Source organism: Balaenoptera acutorostrata, chromosome 8 (assembly GCF_949987535.1).
Source record: "Balaenoptera acutorostrata chromosome 8, mBalAcu1.1, whole genome shotgun sequence".
Lineage (NCBI taxonomy): Eukaryota > Metazoa > Chordata > Mammalia > Artiodactyla > Balaenopteridae > Balaenoptera > Balaenoptera acutorostrata.
The window spans coordinates 92257659-92284145 of NC_080071.1; the positions used below are offsets into that span (position 1 = coordinate 92257659).

Here is a 26487-nt window from a genome sequence, read left to right on the forward strand (position 1 = left end):
TTGTAAAATGCCACTTCCCCAACCAGTTATCACGAGGGTGAAACAGCACAGCAAAGGTGCGCACAAACTACAAAGCACTGCACAATGAGCAGCTTACGATGGGCCGTTATCACTGGCCAACCCAAGATACCTATAATGACTTTAACAAGGAGAGACCCAAAGCACATTCGAAAGCAAACACAACCTCTGAAAGGTCAAGAGTTGCTCAAAATGTAATAAGATAACTCAAAAGTCTAGAAAAAAAAAAGAAACCTTTATTTACAACCATGGGAATCCCACAGGAGTACACGAAACACATAATGTGCACAACACACAAAATGAACATGGGAAGTCAACACCACGCCGCGCTCCGGCCCGCAGCACCTCAGTGCCCTATCCGCACCACCATCACGGTGACGTTGTCCGCCGAGCCCCGCTGCACCGCCTTGTTGGCCAGCCTGTTGCAGGCGGCTTCATAGCGGGCATCCACGGCGGGCTTCCCTTCTCGACTCTGGATCTTCTCATCCTACCGGACAGGAAAGGGGCACTGGTGAGTGGGGATCCTGCACCCCATCACTCTCCTGAGACACCACTGCCACGAGGAAGAACTGCTCCCCAGTCCCCATCAGGGTGGGCAGGACAAACTGACCGGTGAGTCCCCGGGGTGGAGTTCCCACTCCCAACTACAGGGAACACGTGGGAGGAAGGGGGCTTCGGGACTTCTCCTCTAAAGCCCAAGTGCAGCTGGAACGACTGGCGCCCTCTCCCTTGTGAGACTTCTTACCTCAAGGCAGGACAAGATGAAGTTCACGGCTTCTTCTGGGGTGAAGACCTTGAAGAGGCCATCACAGGCCAGCAAAATAAACCTACAACACAGAGAAAAAATATACATGGGTTTTAGCAGCAAACTTTACTAAATGGCCTGGCAGTGGAGGTAAAAATATTTGTCCAACTACTCAAAGGCTAAACATTTTTTAAAACCAATTTAACTTCTACGAGACAAAGGTTAAAACTACTTAAAAATATTTGTAGGTGAAATGTTATACATCAAAATTGAGACTCCTCTCTGTTCACCAAAAATTATGGATTAACCCAAACCCACTTCTTAAGCAAACTATAGAAAAATCACCAAATAAAATCCACCAGGTGTTATGGTAAATACATGCTAAATTTCTATCACCACATGCCTCGAGCCATTTCCCAAACATACTGCGTAGGCCAAAAGGTTCGTTCGGTTTTTTCTGTAAGATGGCTCTAGTAGCACTCAGTTGTCTTTAACTTAACTCGAAACAATTTTGTTAGATTGTATGTGACAGCTGTCATATCAGCGTACATTTAAAAAAAGACTTATCAAAATTGGTGAATTTTTGTGTAGCCGTTTTAATACTGAAGATGGGAGAAAAAAAAGCAACATTTTCGGCATATTATGATTTATTATTTCAAGAAAGGTAAAAACGCAACTGAAATGCAAAAAAAGATTTGTGCAGTGTATGGAGAAGGTGCTGTGACTGATCGAATGTGTCAGAAGTGGTTTGCGAAGTTTCATGCTGGTGATTTCTCACTGGACGCTGCTCCACGGTCAGGTAGACCAGTTGAAGTAGACAGCGATCAAATCGAGACATTAACTGAGAACAATCAACGTTATACCATGCTGGAGATAGCCGACATACTCGAGATATCCAAATCAAGCGCTGAAAATCATTTGCACCAGGTTGGTTATGTTCATCACTTTGATGTTTCGGTTCCACGTAAGTTAAGCGAAAAAAACCTTCTTGACCACATTTCCGCATGCGATTCTCTACTGAAACGTAATGAAAACGTTCCGTTTTTAAAACAAATCATGATAGGTGATGAAAAGTGACAATAATGTGGAACGGAAGAGATCGTGGGGCAAGCGAAATGAACCACCACCAACCACACCAAGGGCCGGTCTTCATCCAAAGAAGGTGATGTTGTGTATATGGTGGGATTGGAAGGGAGTATTATGAGCTCCTTCTGGAAAACCAAACGATTAATTCCAAGTACTGCTCCTAATTAGACCAACTGAAAGCAGCACTCGACAAAAAGTGTCCAGAATTAGTCAACAGAAAACACATAATCTTCCATCAGGATAACGCAAGACTGCATGTTTCTTTGATGACCAGGCAAAAACTGTTACAGCTTGGCTGGGAAGTTCTGATTCATCCACCGTATTCACCAGACATTGCACCTTCGGATTTCCATTTATTTCAGTCTCTACAAAATTCTCTCAATGGAAAAAAATGTCAATTCCCTGGAAGACTGTAAAAGGCCCCTGGAACAGTTCTTTGCTCAAAAAGATAAAAAGTTTTGGGAAGATGGGATTGTGAAGTTGCCTGAAAAATGGCAGAACAAATAGTGGAACAAAAGGGTGAATACGTTTTTCAATAAAGTTCTTGGTGAAAATGAAAAATGTGTCTTTTATCTTAAAAAAACGAAGGCACTTTTTGGCCCACCCAATAAACTGACAGTTTGTGGACTTAAGGAATGTTCTCAAGCACTCACTCCCCACGTGAAGGGAGAACCACCTTCCACTTTCACCATCTGAGAACAGGACTACCTCCCTTTCAAAGCCCCCTCTAGACTTCCCAAGGAAAGTCTTTCTGAACAATGATAGATGAGATGAGACAGTTCTGGTTCTCCTAGGACAGTTTCCCCACAGATCTAACACCCTTCTCTCCTCATTTTAATACCCAGGTGCTGGTTTTCCTCTTTTGACTGGGCATTCATTCAACAAGTATCTATCTACCAGGCACATGGTTCGTGCTTGGGACCTAGCAGGGCACAGGTCCAAGCAGGTGCCGGCCCCTTCCACTGCGGTGCCGGACCCTGAGAAACTGGCCACACAAACACACAACCACGATCCAAAGCAGAGGGAGCGCGAGCAGCACATACAACAGGGGGGGCCTGGTCTAATGTGGGGACAGACGAGACTCCCCTGAGGCATCAGCTAGAAAACCAGAGGAGCTGGTGGAACCGTGTCCCAAGACGCCCGCTCAGCAGGCGGGGGGCCGGGGTACGGCTCCCCCCTCGCAGCACTGGCCTCCCCAGTCCCCTTCCACTGCTGCCTCAGTCCACCTCCCCCATCCCCACCCGCAGCAAGGGCCAGTGCATCAGTTCCCAACTGGCCTCGGGGCTCCGTCCTACTCCAGCCTCCAGCACTGACTTGCTGAGGGCTTCCGGCGCCAGGCATGGTGCCTCACCTTCAAGCAGCTCAGAATTAGGGGCTGGACAATTAAACAAGGGGTCTCTTGAGTCTCAACCTAACTTGACTCTGCTTAAAAACCTCCCACAATTCTCCACCAATTATGAGCTAAAATTCAAGCTCCTCAGCAAAGAATCCAGGGCCTTTACAATCTGTCCCCAGGTACCCTGCCATCACTTTCCTGACTCCCTATTATGGCATCTGCCTGGCCACATTTTCATCCTGTCCCTTGTGTGTGTCCACTCTGCCAGAAAGCCCTTCTCTTTTCTCCAGCAAGGATGTCTCCCTCCCCCCACGGCCAAAGTCTCCCAGAGCACCCCCCACTCTTGAGACACACGAGACTGGAACCGCCCATTCACAGATGCTCCCCCGGCAGACTGTGGACCCCGCGAGAGCAGGAATGGTATTTTATTTATCCCTGCACCTCTAGGGCCTAGCATAGTGCCCGAGACCTGGCTGTCCACCCCCAGGTTCACTACACAAACTGGAAGAAATCAGAAGAGAAACAAAACCATGTGTGTGCACACCTGTGCCTCTGGGAGGTTTTACCTGTCGTTGGGGGTCAGCTGGCAGCGTCTGATATCTGGCACAGAAGTGACCCCACAGCGCTTGTACTGCCCATCCCCAATGGAGCGGGACACCTCCAGCACACCCAGGACACGCCCGTCCCTAAAATGAGGGGAAAAGCAAATTCAGATTCCATCTGACAGACCACGGGTCACAGTACTCAGAATCTAATCTTAAAAGCAGAAAAATGGGATAGAGTAAAAGATGTAACCTGTGGAATCCACATCACTTAGCCTCTAACACATAGCAATGTCTGAGCATTTTTGTGCTGAGTCTTCTTTGTTCTAGGTCTTTAACACTCCTGCTGCCCCTGGCTCCTCAGCCCAACAGCACATTGATGGGGACAGCACCCCCTCTAGCTGGCATATGGCAGCGCTGGGCCTAATCCATTGATTTGCCCACAGCCCAGGGTCAAACTTGATTGGATGGGGACCTGGCTTTGTTTTTATCTTAAAGCTTCTTACGTGACTCAACCATGTCACCAGAGTTAAGAACAGCTGGAACAGAGGGATATTTTGCATTTCACTCTAATCAGGTTTGGAAAATACCTGAAAGTGACTATTCCCAGATTTGGAAGCGAGTTTTCTTTACACTGGGTATGAGTATGATTTAATATGACTTAAATACAAATGGTAGTGTTCTGCACAGCATTATACTTCCACCCATTCTATTTTTAGATGAGGGACAGGGAGATGGGAAGGTGACCTATAAAAAGACTCCATATTGTAAGACAGAGTTCTGTCAGCAGGAGAAACAGTCCCTAGCCTGACACTCCCAAGGACAATTCTGGCGGTGTACTTGCTGTGTGACCTCAGGCAGCTGCAACCTCCCAAGCATCTAGACCCTCATGTGTAAAACCAGAACCCACGCTCGACAAGGTGCGTCAGAGCACTCAGCAAACAGCAAAGCTGTGCGTGGAGGTGTACTGCCACCACGGGGCCCCCAAACGACGGAACAAGCTCTGGAGATGCTGTGTGATGGACACACGTGGCCAGAAGCTGCTCGCCTGGGTCTGGGCTGCTGTCTCAGAGTCAGAGCTCAGCCTGGCTCCCGGCCCTTCACTGTGCCCACCAAGTCGCCCTCACCCTCCCAGTGGTCACAGCTGAATCACCAGCAACAAAGCCTCCTGCCGGTGTCTGTGAAGAGCTGCGCAGTCTTCTCAAGTACCAGCAGTACCGCGAGCAGCAGGACGGGCCGAGGTGCGCGGGAGCCGAGCTGAGAGCGCAGCGGGGTGGGGTTGCGGGAGCCCTCAGCCTCGAGCGCGCCTTTGAGGAAGCAGCTCAAAGCAGGAGCACCACGAGAAGCCGGCGAAACGCTTCTTCAGGACCAAGGGACTGGACGCCTGGTGCACACCCAACCCCACCCCCAAGTCATAAACCCAGCTTGTTTCAACGAGACTGTGTGCAATGGCAGGTCTCAAAGCCCCAGTTACTACCAGCACAACTCAGTACAGAAGACGTGGAACAATTCCTGAGTCTGATGAAGAAAAACGTGTGCGCCACAACAAGAAGCTGCCATTTCCATTCCTGTTTACTGAGCAAAGTTCTGCACAGAGTGGAAATCTTACAGTCCCTCAACTACTGGAGTGACAGGAGAAAGCAACAACGGACAGAATCGCAGACCCAGGAAAAGCCACACTTCAGAAACGGACACTGCAAGCTGGCTGTCACTCTGCCTGCACTCAGTGTGACAGGCTATCTAAGGCGTGCATGTGCGAACGCCAGTCAGCTCCAGAGGCCAGTGCCAACTCTAAGGCTGTGCATCACAAGAGCACAAAGCCACACCACCTGCCCTCCGTGGTCAGTGACAAGTGGAACAGGACCACACCCGACGAGGCCTGTCCGGAACCAGCCACGTGGATGTGCGGGCTCGCGCTTCTCCAATCCTCCTCAGCAGAGCTCCTCTCCACGCACCCGCGGCCAGCTTCCTAAACGCACAATAGGAAGCTGCGTGCTCTGCAGTGGGTTCTCCCTCAACAAATGGCTGAAAATCCACTCTCCTCCCGCTACCCTCAAAGTTCTCCCCCAAGACCACCATGCTGAGGAGGGAGTGGGTTTTGAGGTCCACACTCACGACCCATGTGCCTTCCCTCGGTACCAGTCGTCCACAGGCCTGGCCTCCTGCCCTCAAGCAACTTATACTCCATGCTGCTTTGTTCCTCATCTCCTTCCCATCTGTCCAGCAATCAGAGAACTGCTGTCCTATTGGTGGGAAAGTCGTTCAACAGAGTCCCCTGACCGTAGCTCTTTTTGCTGCCATTTTCTGTTCCGGTTCTCCCTTCACAATCGGAGAGGGAGGCACTGAGACAGCTGATCTGGCTGTGAGGACAAGCCAGACCCTGCTCGGACTTCAGCAACTCTGGCAGGGGAGCAAATGCAGGGACTCAGTGGTCCTGACAGGCTCACAAAGCGAAGGCTGGGAGGTGGAAGCTCCATCTTCTTCTGACCTTCCCAAGATTGCAGATGCCAAGATCTGGCGTATTAACACGATGGGTGCTACAGAGAAGACTGCAGGTGTGATACCAGAACTATTTCTTTTTGCCATCAGAGACCTGTACCAGCACAAGTACTGCGAATCTGACACTAAATGCTACATGTGCAAGCTTCCCTTCAGCTGTTCAGTTGCCTTCCTTGTAAAATAAACACAAAACTGTTTTCACCTTCTCCGAGGAAGTCACCTGAAGGAGTGTAACACGCTGCTGCATACAGTATACTACCTTCAGTGTAAGCAAGTAGGAAAATAAAAATACACACATGGATTTGCTTACTTTTGTAAAAAGAAACACTGGAAAGAATCAGGAAATAAGGATGAAGGGAACAGAGACGAAAGCATGTCTAACTGTGCCTTTAATTTAGATAATTAACCACGTAAATGTGGGGGGTTTTTCATTTTAAAAATTGTGGTAAAAATACATGTAACATAAAATTTACCATCTTAACTACTTTTAAACATACAGTTGAGTGGCATTAAGTACATTCACGTTGTTGTGCAACCATCACCACAATCCATCTCCAAAAACCTTCCCATCTTCCCAAACTGAACTCTGCGGCCATTAAACACCGACTCCCCCTCCCCCTCCCCGACAACTCCCACCCTCTTTTCTGTCCCGGTGACGATTCTGACCACTCAGGGACCTCATATAAGTGAAACCATACAGCAGTCCCTCTTCTGTGACTAGCTTATTCCACTTAGCAAAATGTCCTCAAGGTTCATGCATGCGACAGGACGTCCTTCCTTGTTAAGGCTGAATAGTATTTCCATTGCATGGAGAAACCATACTTTGTTCATCACTTCATCCATGCATGGACACTTGAGTTGCTTCCACCTTTTGGTTCTTGTGAAAAATGCTGCTATGAACATGGGTGCACGCCTATCTCTTCAAATCCACTGCTCTGAATTTTTGGGGGGTATATACCCAGGAGTGGAATTGCTAGATCATATGGTAGATCTATTTATTTTTTATTTTTAAATTTATTTTTTATTGAAGTACAGTTGATTTACAATGTTGTGATGGTAGATCTATTTTTAATTTGTGAGGAACTGCCAAACTATTTTCCACAGCAGATGCACCATTTTACATTCCCACCAGCAGGAAAAGCCCTGAAGTTGAAAGCAAAATGAAACTAATGATCATAATAACCAGAGTGTAACAACACCACAGTGAAAATAATTATTCCATGTTTACACACAGTACTCTGTATATCCTCAGTGAAGCACAGACTAAGGATAAGAGAACCACAAGGAACTCAAATTCATTAATAGTGAGTGATACTGTTGATACCATGATTTCCAAGCTATTTTGGCAAATAAATATACTAATGTTAGGAACCAAGATTTTCAGCATAAAAGAAGACACTAAAACTACTGAATCAAAGAAGTTAAGAGAAAGCCGTATAAGTGTCCAATCTGAATGAGAAATAGCAATCTAAGCTCACAGCCTAGAGTGTGTGTGTGTGTGTGTGTGTGTGTTTCCTGGCTCTGTCCTAGAACAGATGCAGAACTGATGACGCTGCAGTTGAAACAAGCATCCCCAGCACATGGAGCTCAGTTTTAAGACAAAGGCAGAAGTGTTTGCAGCAAGCCAAAGCTCCCTCCCACTGGCCAGAGATGAGGTCACGTGAGCACCAAGAGCACCCTGTCTCTACAGTGAGAACCAGCGCCTCGAATACATAAAGCCACCTGCAGTGACTCGTGGAGCAAGGAAAAGGGGACGGAGAGAAGCAGAGAAGGGAAAGAAAACACTAGTTTCCACAACTGTCTGTGGCTCTCACTCTGCAAATGGTGATTAAAGAATTCAACATTTACCCTGCTTTCAGGGAGAAACTATGGTTCATCCCCTATTGATGAAGGAAAGCCTTTCTTTATAGGATGCCTGCCAATACATGTAGAAGGAAGCGCAGAAGTAGATGATCATCTTTGCCATCCCTGTGAAATAACTGATTCACGCAAGGATCACTAAGGGATGCTAAAACCGTCAGCTGAAAGGCTGGTGGGCCACAATGTTCACAAGGTGCTGAAGTGTATCTCCCTGGATCATGGGCTGATTACACGGAAACACGTCCTTTCACTCTGGAGCCATATGTTGTCACCACATGGCAGCCATGGTAGCCAGCATGGCATCAGTTATCACACCAGTGACCTTACATGGCTACTGAAGTGAGGGACTATCAAAAGTACATAGCATCCCCCATCAAATATTTTTGCTGAAAATGTTTAATCTGAATTTAAAGAAGCCTTTAGACCTAACTTCTAGTTTACAAGAAATACACGCAAGCAACTTAAACGATACCATGAAAAAACAGCACTGGTGACCCTATACAAGTGCTGACTAGTGATGATCCAAGCCTAGTACAAGTGGAGACGATTCTACACGGAAAGATGTGAGTCCAAGGTAGATGCGAACACTGACCAGACCCTGGTTTCAAACAGAGACACTCTGGGGACAATTGGGGAAATACGAGTACAGACGGGATATTAGATAACCTAATACAACCTAAGGAATTATTATTTTCTTAGGTGTTATGTCTGCAACTAACTTTTAAATAGTTCAGCCAAACACACACATAAACAGACAAAGCAAAATGGCAAAATGTTAACTACTGAATCTAGGTGGTAGATATTGAAATGTTTACTATTTAAAAATTTTTTCTGCATGTTTGAACATTTTAATAATAAAAGCAGGAGGGGGTGGAGGAAAAGAAAAAGCATGCCAACCCTGGCCTCAGGCAGGAGATGGGCCACAGCCTGGCCCTGCTGTCTCTGAGCCTCCCAGCCCGCTTCTCTAAATTGAGGGGCTCACCCTAAGCCCACGCTGTTCTTAGTAAGTAGGGACTGGGAAACAGGAAGTAAATGCAATGCAGCTAATCTTACTTTCAGCCGTAGGACTGCCAATGTCAAAATCTTTTCAAGGAGTTCAGGCAAGAGCAGAATTTTAAAGTTATAATAAAGGGCAGAAAAGGTGATGCGGACACTAACACTGGGGTCACGTTCTCGGGCGTTAACTTCCACAGCAGTCATGGGGGAGAAGGCAGGCACACAGCACTGGCCAAGGTCTGAACCCAGCCTACAGTTCCGTCGATGCTCACGCAGACAGCCACAACCAAGACCCAAATCACCTTTTTCTAACCCAGGAGTTTTTTTAACCAACCCTAAGAATTCTAACTGCTCTCCAGAGACCTCCCTGCACCCCTGGCTAGAAAGAGCCTGAAGCAATAACAAAAACTGCCCCAAATAAACAACAGAAGAGAAACTACACATCCAAGGACAAATAAATGCACTATTACACTGATATATTACTTCTCCCTCATCTCCAACAGGAAACAAAATCCTCATGGGGTCAAACTGCAAGATGAACCAGAAAACATGTCTGATCAAATTCATAATGCAATGTCCTTAAAGTATAATTCTCCTAAAGTGAAGAAGAGACTTAAGCCCTCCTTTAACCACCTGAGAGACGGCAGACGGTAAACTAGAGCCGGCATGCACTCTTCCAAGGTGTAAAGAGAGATGACATGGAATTGCCGCGGACGCAGCCAGGTAAGAGTGGCCCTCTGGGCTAGATAAGTTGTCCCCCAGGAAGACCAGAGGTGATCAGCACACACTACTGTCTTACATTTACTGTCTTAACCACTTCAGATTTTCTCTCTGGAGAATTTGCCGAAAACTGTAGCTTACCGGGTTGTGACAAATGACAGCTTTTATGAGAGTTACCAGGACCAGAGACAATGCTGCAAATGGTGAACTTGAATTTGAGACAGGTCTCCTCCTTTTGCAAACGTAGGGAAGCATGTTTCTTGCATACATTTTTTGCTCCCACTTGGACATAGGTGAAATCCTACAACACTCGGTCACCTACTTCGACATCACCAGGTTAGACCTCAGACAGTCTCACTACGCTGAAGACTGCACGACACAGAACGTTCCACCCTCAGAGGCCTCAAGGCTGCTTTTACATAAGTGAACCCTCCTTCCCAGAGTTCCCGTCACTCCCTGGTTACCTGACATTCCCTCCAGCCTTCTGTATTCTCATTCGTTCTTCATACTGGGTTGGATTATGCTCCTTGCTGAGGCTTAAGGCTGCATGTTTTTGACTCTCCTCATTGTAGCGACACAGGATTGCCTGGGAAGATGGAGAGTACAATGGCTGTGAAATTTAATGAGCCCAGCACCTAAAGTTGACAGCTGAAGAGAAAGGTTAACAATGGAGTTTCAGATTCAGCCTCCTGCTGACAAACTTGAGTTCAGTGGATCAAGCATCAAAAGTACAAGTAGCAAAGTGGAGTCACAAAAAAAATTCAGGGAGAGAAGCCCCGGGCTTGGGTCTCAACTCTGGTGCAAACCCTGCTGGGTGACCACAGCTCACTGCTCACCCTCACTAGGCCATTATCTTCTCATCTGTGACGTGAAAGGGAGGACCTAACAAGTACCAAGGCCCCTTTAGGCATTACCATTCCAAGAGTTTACACTGGCAAAGATGAGGGCAGTTTGGTGGGCTGACCAAGTACCTCTCCATGGGTTCCCGCCACCATGTTTACTGTGTGGTAACTTCCAGACAAACCTCTTATTCTACAGAGGAGGAAGCCTGAGGGCCAGGGGATAAGCATCGTGCCTAGAGTCAGAGAGCAAGGCCAGGACTCAAACTTGGGCCTGACTCCAAAGTCTCTCTTTTTTTGGCCAATTTTACTCATGTTGTTTCTTTAAGTCCTTTGATCTAAACACCTATGTACAAGAGACAGTCCCCTAGATAGATGCACTAAAGGATCACCAGAATATAAACTCCACTAGGGCAGAGCCATCATCTGTGATGCTCACGGCTCCTAGTGCTCCATATTTATAAATCACCCTAAAAGCAACAGGGGTGGGGGGCAGCTATTTCCACGTCTGCAGATGCTATTAAGAGTGGGAAGGTCACTTTGCCCAGCGACTGCGGAACAAGCACGGAGAATGGCTGAAAAGCAAGCGGCAACGGAGGTGAACATCCGCTCCTGGCAGGGGAGGTGGGAGGGACTGCAGAGACCCTGCAGAGCACCGCCCTCCAGCTCTGAGTCATGCCCCACAACCGGGACTGGGACACAGGACGTCACCAGTGGGAAGCAATCGGGTTTCTCCCTCAGCTGTGTGTACTGGGCTCAACGGACATATGTCACATCATCTAGCACTTCTTAGCTACAGCTTCTGAGTTATTCATTCATTACGGTCGGAGGTCAGAGAAATGAAGACGAGTATTTAAGGTACTTGCAGGCCAATTAAATTCCAACTCACAGCTCTGTATCTGACAGACAGGGTATAAGCCTTCCCAGAGAACAAACGGCCTCAAGCTGAGCTGCTGTTCCCTGACCCAGAACTTAAACTCTGCAGCAGAACCCCCTGCAGCAACCCCACAAGAAGAAAGATTCCAACCCAGCCATCGTCACTGTAACCTTATTCAGCAAGTGCTTCTACAGCTCTTCCCCCATATGGCGTGCTGTTATCTAAGAGGGTGGCCCCAGAGCCACATACCCGACTGTCTCCGAGGTTGGCAATATACAGAATGTTGTCTACGGCCAGAACACACGTCGCAGTGGACCCATCTTTCCAGGCAGGCTTCCTGGGGGGAAACACATCAGAAACACAGTCACCACCAACATGCTAGCACTTTGAGACTAATTTCCAGAGTTGAATGGGAAGTGTCTTACACTTTTAAAATCGATGGTTTCTTTGATATGTGCTTTTTTGTGTTCCCAATTTCGTTAAGTTGTAAGAGATTACTTGGTGCTAGGAACTTTTCAGACAGTGAGCATTAGCATTAAACTGTATTAGAAGGCCTGGAATGCATTTAGGAAAACAACACGCACACTCCACTCACATGTCTTCATGTGGTTATTACACTTACTGGCTTGAAGCTTGCTTCAGGAATTCTTCATCAGTATGCTTGAAAGTGTCCAAAAGGCATCTTTTCACTGTTTTCTCTACACTGATTACATCTCCTACAGAAGGAACAAAAGAAAACAAACTCTTAAGGAGGGAAGATTATCCTCCCGCCACTGTCATTTTGTTTCTGTATTACGACCAAGAACAACCTGTACTTCCTCACCTTTAAGTGCCATCTGCATTTGGTTTTAGTAGTCTCCCAAATACAAAGGCAAGACACTCACTTGTACCCAAAGACATTCCACGAGAGGGGCCAATCACTCAGAGCCACGAGAAGTTCCATGCTAGGCACACCTGCACGGCCACTGCACCTGCTCACCTCGGAGCCGCCTCCTCTCAGCCCTGCTCTTTTAGAGTCACCAAGGACTCTTTGCTAAAGCCAGTGACATGTCACTGATCAGCACAAACAGCCAACACCAAGAAGAACATGAACCGATTTAGCTCAGTCTCACCTTTAGGAAATTTCCTGATTAAGTTCTGATGCAAATTCTGTGCAGCAAATTTTGAGGCTCGAATTCCTCCATGTCCATCGAAAACAGCAAAATATGAAACCCGGGTACTGGAACAATGAACTGAGAGTCAGAGAGATTCTCACGGCAAAGACTACTCTTCTCCATAAAAGCTGTTAACTCTTAGACAGCGAACATTAACATTACCTGAGACAAACATTTAAGTTACTTCCGTGACATTTTTAAATTAAGAATTAAAAACTCACACTTGTTTTTAAAAATCAGATCTATTAACTCTGATTTTTCACTAAATTAAAATTCAGAACTTTTTTCTATTTAGAGCAGATTTAGTTTCAAACACTAACACACAGATAAACAGTTACTAATCCAAGACGGTCAAAAATATCTGTAAGAGCTACAGCTGATTCACTTTATTGTATAGCAGAAACTAACACAATATTGTAAAGCAATTATACTCCAATAAAGATATTAAAAAAAATTATAAAAAAAAAATCTATGAGACAGAGAATAGGTAATTTCAGAATTCTTGCTCAAACTTTGACCGATACAGAATTCTTAAAGCCTATCTTACTGGTCTTATTCCTATCCCCCTTTCAAGTTTTGCCAAAAAACATAAATAGAATAAATGTCATTAAAAAACTGTTTCAAGAAGGATAGAACAAAAATGCCTATGAGAAATGACATTTATTCTGCAGAGCTGCTCTTTTTTCGAACATTTTTGGAATTCCTTTTCAATTTGGGACATCACAAGCCATGAAAAAATAAACTTCATGTGGCTGATAACTCAGAATCTTACAGCATAGTAATTGCTAGTTATGGCTTAGTGTTCCTCAATTAAATCTAACCCGAAAATATGTGCCCCCGTGGGGCTCTCCAGAAGCCCCTTTCCTGGGGTTAAAAGCAACTCCAAAGCACATTCCTGCTCTTGGTGAGCAACGGCTTTTCCTCCATGCCTTTTCCTTCATTTTAGTTTGTACAACTGCAGGAAATCTTTCACTGTCTTCTTCTTGATGCCATTTCTGCTTTTTTGTTCTCTTTCTGGGCCCTCACTATATGCACTAGCTCTCCCTGATCGCCATTCCCCTCTGTAATTAGCAGCTTCTACCTCTATCTCCTGGGTCAAAGAATACGAATACTATCTGCCAGAAGCTCTTCAGATACTGGTGGAAAGCAGCACACCCCAAGACCCAAAATAGGGAGAGTCATTTCCCAATCAGCAGGGTTTCTCAAGTTCAGCAGGACAATTGTTGTAGGGCTAACCCATGCACTACAGGATAACATCCTGGCCTCCACTCACCAGATGCCAGTAGTACATCCCCCATTGTGACAACCAAAAATGTTCCTGGGGGGCAAAACCAACCCCAGCTGAGAACTACTGATGTTGAACCAAGCAGCTCAAGAAATACGTCTTTCTAATAAATACAAACTGGATACAGTCCAAAGTTCCCATTAGAACAGAGACTTTTATGCCACCAGGCTGCTGGAGCAGAGACACTCACATGAGGGAGGAGGGGGGCCTACACTCCTCGGTGATGTCATTCAGGATGACATGGGCGTCCTGCATCTCCTCCCGCTCGCCCTTCCGCTCGGCCACATAGCCTTTCAAACCAAAGATCACCGAAGAGCCTAAGAAAAAGAGAACAAAAAACCAATACAAAACTGTGCCCTTCTCTCCAGAAGCCCTAGTCCCAGAGCAAATGAGAGGGAACTATGGCTGTTCTACTCAGCAATGCCCTAATGCTGCAAACAAATAAGCTATACCCCTCAAGGTATCTCCTGGGCTGCAAGTCTGTTACAAGATTCAGACCACTGTTGGACAGGGCCGGTCTCTGCAAGGCTGAGCAGTGGAGAGGAGACAGCAGATGACAGCAAGTTAGTACAGAATGGCTCCTCTTGAGAAGGCATTAAGTCAAAGCACCAGAACAAGGAATGTGCTGTCATCCCACAGAAGTGGGATTTGAACTGGGGCAAGGAATTCTGTGCATATCTAGTCTGTCAATAATTTAATAAGGACAGAAAAATTCCTGGTTTAGAGGAATGCAAGCAAGTAGAGTTTATCCCTAATGCCCTGTTGGATACACTGGAAATATATATTTCCATGCTTGAGGCTGGAAGAATTTGAACAAATGGTAAGATCAGCTGCTTTTACTTTAACTGAGGAAGGAAAGGAAAAAGGAGTTCACTGGAGGCGCAGAAATCTCTTTAATGGCTGGTTTAAGCTTTTTCTGACACCTAGAGCCATAAAAGTGATAGAATGAGCGCTTTCTGAAGAGCGGCTGGTGGCAGGCACAGTGCTCTCCAGGCTCAAGGCAGTGACAAGCCAAGCTGAGTGCACGTCTTCACAGCAGAGGCGGAGCAGGTCCTCTCATACCTCCACGTGCAGCCTACAGCCTCTGCCTTGAGATCACTTATGGCATAAGACAAAGTGGCCGGTGCAATAAGTGAAAATCCACAGTTCTTCTCTTTAGCTGATACTTTTCGTTTCTTCCCCACTCACTGAGACATGTTACAAAGCTGACTACAAATTTCAATTACTTTTTCCAGCCTCAGGCTGTCTCTTGGGACCTGCCTACTGAGCCATTCACAGAATTCCAAGTGCTAGCCAACAGGTTGGGGACAAGGACAGGTGGCCAGAGAGAAACTGGGGGGCCAATAAGCTAAACACTCACTGCCGAAGGCTAAGCAAGAACTACCCGTGGTTTTTAACCCTTGAAGGACAAATGCAGGTTTCCTATCTGACCAAAGGTAACAGATGTACATGGAGAGCCAAGAGAGAGGGGAAGTAAAAGTAAACTTGGAAATCCATTTGCAAATAAGAAACCCTATCCACCTCTTAAATACGGACATAAAAAGGAAGTATGGGTTGGCCAAAAAGGTCATTCAGTTAATGAATACATTGTTCAATGAAGTTCTTGGTGAAAATGAAAAATGTCTTTTATTGTTACTTAAAACTGAACGAACTTTTTGGCCAATCCAATATTATCGTCGGAAAGCTGAGCTTGCTTTTTGCTCTGGGTTGTTTTACAATATGAAGTCTAATACATTTGTTTTCAAACTGTCTGAAAACCTTTACAAACTTTCTTTTCCACAAGCTCTTCACTGCCATTCTTCTCTTCTTCAGAGGTTTTTCTCTTTGCTCCTTTCCCTTCATTCTTTACCACCTGGGATATCGAAGTGTCAAGAGAACCTGGAAATATAAAGTCAAAGCCAGACAGAAACACAGCTGTAGATGGTAAGAGTCCCTAGCAGACCAGGCTCCCTCCCAACCCTCAGAGACAAAAGACATTTGAGAGAGGTCTGGCAGAGAGAGAGGCACAGCAGTCACGGCTATGATTTTGAGGCATGGGGCAGTGCCTGGGCACCCACAGTGGGAGACCACAAATTAAGATCCAGGCCCTGCTCAGACTGGCATAAGAGGACATGCAAGAGAGGCTTCTCAATGGTAAAAATACACATTCATATCTTGGGGCTACGGCACATACATGATGTTTTACATCCACAAGCCCTTACTTATAAATAAGTTTCCAAAATCTGCAAAGTGAAATGTCCTGAACCAGTTCAAAAAAGTAACAAGTGCCAAAAAAGGCTTAAAATAAACATCAGGCTTTAAGAACTGTAGGTATCCTGAAAGGCAAAATAGGACCGCTGAAGCCATTCCCACTTGCAAAGGGACGAACTTGTATTCAAAGCCAGAGCTAAGAGCACCTGCAGTGTGTATGCACTTTGGAACAACAGAAGTCTAGTTTCAGATCTCAGTTCTGCCACTTCCAAGGGGTGTGCCCTTAAGGCAAGTTACTTAACCTTCCAGCCTCAGTTTCTTCACCCGTAACAGGGTGAATACTGTCCTCTCAGGGGGTTGTCTGAAAACTGCTGGGGAGAAGGTATGTAAAGCATTCATCACAGTGCCTGGTCCATCAGATATCCAATAAATGGCCCTAAGTATTCTCTGCATTTAGGTACAAAAGCATGCAACCATTTATTATTCATTCAACTATTCTTTGCCAGACATTTCTGAGTACTGAGGAAAAAAAGGAAAGAAATGTCCCTGCCCTCAAGAAGGGTCAATTACTTGCAAAGGACAGATTTCTGCAACAGTATAACACACACATCCCACCCCACACAGTAAGGCAAATCAACCGGGACAATGTCACGATTTCCCAATGGTCTCTTCATTAGCCTCCTGTCACTTACTGTTTGTGTTCCAGTTTTCCCAATGTGTATGTAAAAGAATCTTCCTTTCTTTTAAATTGAAAAACAGAGAAATTTTTTAAACTGTTATTGACTTGTAAGTGAATCACATTGTCATCAGAGAATGTGGTCTACATATGAAGCTGACTCTTTATTGGGACTTACTTTATGGCCTAGAATGCAGTCAATTTTTGTAAATGGCTCTTGCCTGCTTGAGAAGAAAAATATGTCTTCTCAAGAAAGCCTAAATACTGGATACAAGATTGGATTCTACATCCAAAAAAAAAAAAAATATCAAGCTTGTTAACAATGGTGTTGACGTCTTTCTTCTAAGTTGCTACTAGTTTATTGCCTCTTGCCCTGTGGATAACTAAGACATAACTATGCTGAATCTTCCTTTTTTAAATTAAATCTGTTAAGAGCCCTAGTTGCACATGTTAACTTTCATTTCAACTAAGTGCACTGTCTTTATTGGGAAGGTTTTAGGGTAAATTGTATGAGAATGCTGTAATTTTTTGGTATGGATGCATAGCCTGAAAACCTGAGACTTCTTATGTAAGATGAATGTGATACTTTTTCTAAATATAGGAATGGTACCTAATTTAATCCATACTTTCTAGACTAATTCCAATGAATTTATGGTAAAGAATTAATAATTCAAAAAATACACTTGAAAAGCAGCAACTGTTCTATTTGACAACATAAGGAAGGTTTTTTACACTAGAGGATAATTGCACATGAAAAAGGACAGCCTGCATCCCCACTGTCCCCCACCATTGCCCTACCTTCCCCCTCCCTTTGGGGGAATTCCATGTGAGAAGTTCTCAGTTAGTGGAATAATACATTCGTCACATATGACAACCTAGAAGAATCGGCTCTATTTTCCCCTTCTGTGTAATTGGGACATAAAAGGAAAAGTTAAACATTTACAGGAACAGGTAGAGCCAATGTTAACAGGCTTGGCAAAAATGAAATCAAATCAATAAAAAGAATCTTGAGAACATAAAAGGACTGACTGGAAAATAATTAACTAAGGTCTTGAATTTCAAGAATTCAAATTCCTGCACATGGTCTGTACCAGTCAGTAAAGCAGTGTCATTCTGACTTCATTTTCTTAAAATCAGAATTCTTTTTAATGTAAGTGGCATAAAACAGATGACTTATTTATCAAGAATACTGAAAATATTTTAACTGTTCTTCATATATTCAGACACTTCTGCTGGATACATTTGGGTCTGTCAGGAATATAACAAGGCAAAACCAGAATGACACACTGAGATTTTCTTTTAAACGTTAATAACAAAGATCAAAGTAAATTACTGGACTCTCACTTCTTAAAAGTCAGTTGCAAGAGGTTAAACCCCAAGAAGTAAAAAATAATCACCAAAAAGTGATGTAGCATTTAAGTGTCTTTTTGCTCCCACTTAATGGTATCTATTTAGGGTTTTTTTTGTGGGAACTTAGTTCCCCAACCATGGATCAAACCTTGGCCCCAGCAGTGAAAGCACTGAGTCCTAACCACTGGACTGCCAAGAAATTCCCGGTATCTATTTAGTTTTAATAAACCTTATGTTGTATTATGATTTAATGTCATCCTAAGGTTTGTTACAAGCTATAAATAAATAAATTTTACGTAAGAGTAAAATACTACATATTATTTCCATCAGCACGTTGGACATTTTTCCCTACCACTTACCTGAATCACCACTGCTGGCTGGTGGGAGATCATCAAAAAGCAAAGGTCCCCCCGATCCTGAAACACAGCAGAACACTGAGTGAGCCCACAAAACCAGGAGGAGGCTTAAGTTTCAGAATCCATCCCACCAGGACACCTACACAGGTCATTGAAATAAACTCAAAACTCTTGTGTCAATCCAGTGGCAACTCATACTGTGTTAAATAATGTCTTGAACCTATCTTATTTTAAAGTCCTATCATTTCAAAGGAAACAAAAAAATCTGCCTTAAAGAGTTAAATCTTATTCCAGCTAGTATATTAAACACTCAAATGAACCAGAGAAAACTGCTCAACACTTTTATGCAGTTTCTCAGGGCTAGCAACTAGCGGATTTTTCTGCCTTACCTGATGCCATGGATTCAAAACTTAAGACAGTCCAACACCTAAAACATCTGTGTGTTGAAAATGGGGGAAAGGGAAAAAGATTGAGACAACTACAATCCCAGGATGACATGTTGACACACACCTGGGAGAGCCTGAAGACTGTACCTGAGTCAGTACTGCTGGCCGGAGGGAGATCATCAAAGAGCAGAGATCCTTTCTGAGCGTCTTTCCCTAGAACACGGAACACCTGCTTAGAGAGCATTTGGTCATTGGCCAGATGGGATTCAAAGGGGGAGATCTTTAAGTTTGCCATTAAATTCAAATCTTCTCCCCCCTGCTGGACAAAGCTTATTTTTTAAAAATATTTTCTTGATAGCCATTTAATACGGATATTTGTTTCCAAAAGTTACAGTCAACATATAATACAAGCAATGAAAGATGACCCAACAGGTGTTTTAAGGGCTATTGGGTGTTTTGAGGGAAACAAGTATTTTTTTTGATAATTTCACTATTGAACGAACAAATATTTTAAAATCTTTCTTTAAAAGTGAATCCTGGGAAGAAAAAACTGACTCTAGAGCAAAACAATAATTCTATCTTGGTACCTCAATACAGAACTTCAGAGATAAAGGGACTCTTCAAAGATCTACAGGTCTTAAAAAATCCTATTTCAGTACCATTCTGAATTAACCACCAGGAAGAATCTTAAACACACGGAGCACAGAGATGGTGAGAGGCCTGAGGGAAGCCAATCTGCCTTAACCTGGCACCCCCAGCACAGTGCCCAATTCAATAAATATCTATGAGGAAAATGAGGAATTTCAGATACTCCAAGATAAACTCAGGAGAAAGCCAGGAAACTTTCTATCTAAAAATCTGAAGATTTACCTACCAACAGTACTTATCTGAAGTGTTTTATACTCAATTATCCCTTTCCACATAAAATTTAACCGTTATTCCTTCTCCAGCTTTCCCCAAAATTTCTATTGAAGCTATGAAATACATGAACTGGCCCACAGGAACGTGGGGGAAACAGAGGGCTAAAGATGAAGGTGTGGACATCCACGTCCTATGAAGTTCAACACACTGATCTTTTTCCTCTGAGTTCAAGTACAGAAATGTACTCATTTAAAAACCAATTCAACGTGTATGCTCCAAAAGTTTCATCCATATTGTCTTTTTGCCTAGAAATGAGCTGGGTATCAATTTTACTTTTTTAAAAAAGTAAAAATTTTAATTAAAATTTATAAACTCCAAGAAAGGAAATTTCTTCAGGAGTCTTTAGGTCAGAAGTACATTAAATACCTGGTAATTCCTAATTTAACAAAAAGTAACTCTTCTGCTTTATACCCCTAACGCAAATGGGAAATGTCTACTCCATAAATTACATTTTTATCCCTTAGGATTACCCTAAAGACATTAAGTAATCACAAATACTTTCATTTTTCTCACAAGTGACATAAAGACTCTGGGGGAAGTATCCAAAAACAGCATTAGGAGGACACTAAAGGTATTTAGGATAACCATTTACTCACTGTATTAATCCTCCTACAAGAATTGCTAATATTCTAGCAAGCCACTTCCAAGGGAAACTCAAACTGTATTGGTCTAAGCATCAACATGCCCATTCTAACTGACTCAAAACTGAAGAGGATGACCCAGAACAATCACACTGGATTCAGCGGGGCCCGAGCACCAGGCATCTTGGGAGAGGGGGACATTATAGGGAGAAGGCCAACCTGAAGACAACCAACCCTTCCACTTACGCAGGGTCTGATTTTAATTTTTGAATTAAACTACCCATCTAAACCAGGTCTTTCCAAATCCAATGTCCAATGGGGCAAAGTCCTTTTTTACCCAGGTATTAATACATTTTCGGTCCTGGCAAGCATTCCTCATAATAGAGTTTCCAGCTTAGCACTAGCCTGGCCTCTCTCCTTTGGCGACAACTCAGTCTAAGTCAGTTCCCCAAACCTACCACCAGCCCCAGAGAAGGGCTTATGTTCCCATGCTGAATAGAATGAGCCTCTCCGCTCTTCTGTCACTCCGCAATACTGTGAGTGCTATTTCAATTAAACACAATGAGATCATCTCATATTTTTGTTGGCCACAACTGAAAATGGCTTATATAAATGATAATTAACATTCGCTGCCTGCCAGGAACTATTCTAGTGCTCTACATATTTTAATGGATTTAATCCTTACAATAACCTTATGAGGTGGGTACTGTTATTATTGTTACTTACTGATAAGGAAACTGAGGCACTTAGGTTAAATAACTGTCCAAGAGAGAGCCCGTGAGGAGTGGAGATCCAAACCCAGGCAGCCTGCTTTCCCAGCCCATGCTCTTGGCGAGGTGCTACACTGCCCCCACCCCACACTGTTCTAGGAACTTCACAAGGATCATCTCATTTAACCCTTACACAACCCCACAAAGAGAATCCCGAGGCTCTGTAAGATCTCTGGAACACCTTTTTGCATCATCAAAAGGATCAGAGTTAGAATAGCTTGCATCTGGATTCTTTAACAACTATCTGTAGGTCACAGATGCTATAAAGGGAACTTCTGGTTAGCCAGAACCTTACATTCTGTTTTGGATAAACAGTAATTCAAAGTATTTGGGGCTGCAATCATTGGACCAAGCGTGACCTTGACCCTAAACTTTGGAAGAGGCCCCTGAGTTCTAAATATAAGAACTCTCATGAAGAAAGAAACAAGACAGAAAACAAGTTTTTCACTACAGTTAATCTTCTCTGGGCTTCCCTAGTGGCGCAGTGGTTGAGAATCTGCCTGCCAATGCAGGAGACACGGGTTCGAGCCCTGGTCTGGGAAGATCCCACATGCCGCGGAGCAACTGGGCCCGTGAGCCACAACTACTGAGCCTGCGCGTCTGGAGCCTGTGCTCCGCAACAAGAGAGGCCGTGATAGTGAGAGGCCCGCGCACCGCGATGAAGAGTGGCCCCCGCTTGCCACAACTAGAGAAAACCCTCGCACAGAAGCGAAGACCCAACACAGCCAAAAATAAAATAAATAAATAAATAAATAATTTAAAAAAATCTTATCTAGGTTGTTGTGTTTTTTTTTTTTAAGTTACCTACATTCTGAAGCTAAGTCTACTGAAAGTTACAAACTATGCTGAGAAAAATACTCTTGGGCTGATTATATTCAGATTAGCTATAAGTTGCTACGTACAGTAAAGCAACAACAAGCTTTTAAATATTTTGCCTAAATTGCTTCTTACACCTGGATTTTCTTTTCAACTACAAATGTGACACAGTTGACCTCCTCATCCGAGAATGTGGAACCTGTGGATACGGAGAGCCACTGTACTAGGCCATTTTATTGATATATAAGGGACTTGAGCATCCTTGGATTTTGGTATCCGAAGGGGATCCTGGAACCAATCCCCCACAGATACTGAGGGACTACTGTACATGTTTTCCAAATACCACGGACGTATTAGAAAAAGGCCCCGCCTCCCCACCACTGTAACAGTTTATTGTATACTTTCCACTTTCCTTTATGCTCTTGAACTTGTGTATGTGCATTTTAATTTTTAAAAGGTAGAAGTATACTATACACAATACATATATCATTATTCATGTAAGCCATCACACTGGGTCTAATGATTCGTTTCAACAGCCGCACACTATTCTCTACGGGAAGCACTGCCACTCACTTGGTCTGGTTCCCTTACTGATGGGCATGCAGGATGATTCTGGTTTTTTACCCTAGGCTTATATCCTTATTTTATCTGCTAACTGCTGGTCAAAGGGTAAATAAATAAATCTGACAAATGCCAAAATTTGTTCCAAAAAAAGTTGTGGTAACTTTCACCCCCAACACACTTTATGAGAATGTCCATTCCTCTACATCCTCGTTACCATCTTGCCAATTTTTAAATCTGATGGGTTACAAATACGGCACATCGGTGATTTGCTATTCCTTTCCAGTGACGGAGGAAGCTGAGCATCTGGCTGATGGGTCATTTGCATTTCTTCCTCTATAAACTGTCAGGATACATCTTTTGATCATTTTTCTAACAGGTCATTTCTTTTTCTTATTAATTTATCTGCGCCTTTCCCTTACTAGGGATAGTAACCTTTAGTAATGTGTACCACAACTACTTTCTCTCAGTCTGTCTTTTGCCTTTGTGCTATCTTGCCTGCAGAAACTTTTTGTTTTTACATAGCTAAGTCCATTCTAATTTTTATGACTTGAGTTTTTTCTTATTAACCCTGAAGTTTTACAATTAGTCCAAGTTTTTTCTAATATCTTAGCCTTTATTTTATATTTAGATCTCCAATTTTCTAAAAGGAAATATTTTGAAGATGGTCTGCCAAGCAAATATTTGTTTAGTCCTTGACAGCTGACCATCAGCTTTAAAGTGCACCGGTGCAGTGAGAGAGCCCCCCTATACAACTGCGACCAGGTTACTGCCCAGACAACTTTAAACCAGGACACCTTTAACTTGTTTGGACTGCCAAATGTAAGCTGTCAGTCTTTAAAGACATCAAGTCAGCACTTTTATGAGCATGATGTACCAGAGAAATTCCATTTCTACCTGATAATAACAAACATACTTCCTTTTTTAGGTAAGCTATGTATACTGTATATAAAAAACTTGATTTCACTCAGCAGTCAAACCATGTTAGGGGCTGGGATGAAAACTCCTAATTTAGCACAAAATCTGAAAACATTTAATGCGTTCTTTCCACATTTTTCTTCAGACCATAAAAATTAAGAGGCTTGGGGTAGGAACATTAGATGTGATGTTTACAACAAAAATCAAAGAACTAAATAAAATACACTTGATGTGATCTGAGGAGTGTGATACTTCCTCCCTTTGGACACTTAGTGTTTTCACAAAATCCATTTAAGAGTGCATTTTTTTCCCCTTTTGAATGGCTGTGAAAGTTTGCTCATAGAGTAGTGTCTACTAGGCACTAGCATCTACTAAGTGCAGACCTCGTGCTCTACCTGTGCTAAATACCGTACACACAGCGCCCTCTCTAACTTGTGGGCTAACAGGAGGAGGCAACACTCATGTTTCCCAGATGCAGGAACAGCCACCGAAGACAGCAAGAGCAGAGTTGGGATCAGAAACCACGCAGTCTGACAACATGTCTGGAACAACTCCTTCTGGGGACTGCGAAAGTGTCTAAGTCTTTTATTGTTCCCTGCATTAGCTCAGAAATTGGTGGCACCTGCACATCCTTTGTGAAGGTCATGATGGTGCGATTTAGCCTCATCTCTCCATCCGCTTCATGAAACCAACTTTATTTTCCTTCCATTCACTCTACGTTCAATTTTGTCAATCAATATGATCAATTTTTCAGAAACAAAAAGTATGACGTTTTGAATTAAGTTTTCAAAAATCAAAGCATTTCCACAAAATTGTGAAGTCAGATTCTGTTCTCCTTCAAATGATTTTTTTAACCTGTTAAGACTCATCTCGTTGGTCTGAACTAAATGCCTGTCAAGATAACTTTGGGTCCCGATTCTGTCACTCACTTTAGTACTTATCCCTCTCAGCTTTCTGTCATCTACAAATCCAGAAAGCGTGCCTTCTTTGTTTTTAAGGCTATTTAAAAACATACACTCAGCCAAGCAGGACCTGTGACAGCGTCAGTGCCCTCCCCACAGGCAGGGAGCAGTTCACGAATCCACGCTTCAGGGAACGGGGCGTTTAAACTTCACGCAGCACCCCTGCCACCCTGTCATCTCAGCCAGGGCTGGATACGCCCTCCCAAGCACCAACCTGTAAGAGTTGTCAAGTTCTGTATCACTTCAAGGGTCCCTTTGCGATTCAAGAAAATGACAGGCCCACAGGCACATCTGCGAATCCAAACGCTGCCCCAAACATATTCAGATAGAGGTTACACTCTATCAACAGAGTAAGGAAGAGTGCATACACAAGCCAGAGTTTTCACCCATACCTAGAACAATCTAGAAAACAAATCTAAGAAACAATCCACAAAGTGGATGTTTGGTAGGGAAAAGTCACGGCACCGTTACTGGGAATAATGGCCCGACAAAGACTGGCCGGCCTGGTGGTCCACGTGTGACAAGCCAGAATCCAGGCCCCATGGAGGGCAGAACAACGCCTTCTCTGGGGGCCTTCTTTTTAGGGCCCCATGTCACAGCAGCCCTCCACGCTGGCACGCCCAGGCCAACTAGAGAACGAAACGTTCCCCAAAGAGCACATCGTTCCCTTGCTAGAGTCTCTGCAAATCCCAAGTCTACTCATCTTCCGAGACCAGATTCCAGCACCACCTCCTTCCCCACTCTCCGTCCACGGACTCCAAACGTCGCTCCTCTGGACACTCGGCGTTTCCCGCAGGCACTAACCTTAGCCGTGTTCAATTTTAATCACTTCCTGCAGAATCAGGCTCCTGGAGAGCAAAGGCTGGGCGTCGGTCACCTTCCCCTTCCCCTACTACAACGGCAGTTCCCGCACCAGGCTCTCCAGGAGACCCGCGCCGGGCCGTCCCAAATCGCCCGCGGATCTCCTACCGCAGACGCGGGCCCGCCGCCCCCCGCAGGCTTTCAGACCGAGAGCCGGCGCTGAGGTGAGCCTGGAGTCTGAATGCGTTTTTAGAGTTTTCCATGTTTTCTGCCACCAAGCTGGGCTCGTAAAGAAAGCCCTAAACCACAGCAGCCAGCTGCGCACCTCGCCCGTGAAAACACTCACAGGTCCTGCCAACCTCAACCTGGCGTGGCCGTCACCCGCTGGACACACACGACCAACCGTGCGGTCCCCGCGCTGCTGCCGTGTGCAGCTCCAACCCCAGCCTCCAGGAAGGACCTGGCACGGCGGCCGAGGTCGGGGGCCGGCAGGGGAGCGGGCCTGGGCTAATGCCCTCCGCTCTGGGGAGAGCGGGCACTTCCCGGGGCCCCGAAAGGAACAAAAACTACCATGAATCGTGAGATCCGACGAGAGGAGCAGAGAGCATGAACCCTCTCTTCTGGGCCTCACAACCACAAGGACTGAGTCGGCCATCACTTCCATCTCCGGGGCAGAGACGAAAAACAAAGCCGAAGAAAACGCAGAACTGGGAGCGCGCCCGGAACGACGCGGCCCACACGGCAAGCGGTTCGGACGCAGGCCGGTGGACCCGGGGCGCGGCTCCCGTAAGGGGACGGCGGCGGCGGCGGCGCGCGGGCCGCGGCGGCCACACGTGTGGGCCGCACACAAAGGTCCCCGAGCCGCGGTCCCCTCCTCCTGCGCAGCGAACATGGCGGAGACCGCGAGCTCCCCGCGCCGGTGCAGGCCGCGCTCGCTCTCCCGCGTCCCCGCCGCCGCCTCAGGCGCCGCGGCCTCCAGGCCGCCGCCAGCCGCCCGCCCGCCCTCCTTCTCCTCACCGGCCTGGCGGCCACCCGCTTACCCGCAGCCGGGCGCGGCGAGCGCTCGGGCTCCGGCAGGTCCCCGAACAGGTCCATGGCGGAGGCTGGGAGGCGGCGGCGGCGGCGGCAGCGGCGGCGGCGGCGGCAGACGCGCAGCCCGCGAGCGGCGGCGGGCCCCACACCCTGCGGCTGAAGCGGAGGCGGAGGCGGCGGCGGCGGCGGCGACGGCGGCGGGGCGGTGGC

General features: G+C 45.3%; 1 protein-coding gene across 11 annotated transcripts; it reads right to left on the reverse strand.

The window, feature by feature from the left end:
• Window positions 1-232: 232 nt before the first annotated feature.
• Window positions 233-26487, reverse strand: ILKAP (ILK associated serine/threonine phosphatase). Of its 11 annotated transcripts, none has more exons than XR_009009010.1 (14): window positions 26286-26486; window positions 19063-19128; window positions 18533-18589; window positions 16840-16887; window positions 15716-15835; window positions 14148-14274; window positions 12631-12737; window positions 12141-12234; window positions 11768-11855; window positions 10267-10388; window positions 3730-3871; window positions 1650-1780; window positions 764-845; window positions 484-505 (listed from the first exon to the last, which is right to left on the reverse strand). XR_009009010.1 is itself a non-coding variant. In XM_057551212.1 (13 exons), the coding sequence occupies exons 1-13, from the start codon at window positions 26338-26340 to the stop codon at window positions 365-367; spliced, it is 1227 nt and encodes a 408-aa protein (XP_057407195.1). In that variant the 5' UTR covers window positions 26341-26483; the 3' UTR covers window positions 233-364. The 11 variants fall into 11 exon arrangements, 9 of the variants coding, with proteins under 9 accessions (XP_057407195.1, XP_007184887.1, XP_057407198.1 ...); XR_009009009.1 differs by having other exon boundaries at window positions 485-505; window positions 3752-3871; window positions 26286-26487; XM_057551212.1 differs by lacking the exon at window positions 1650-1780 and having other exon boundaries at window positions 233-505; window positions 3752-3871; window positions 26286-26483.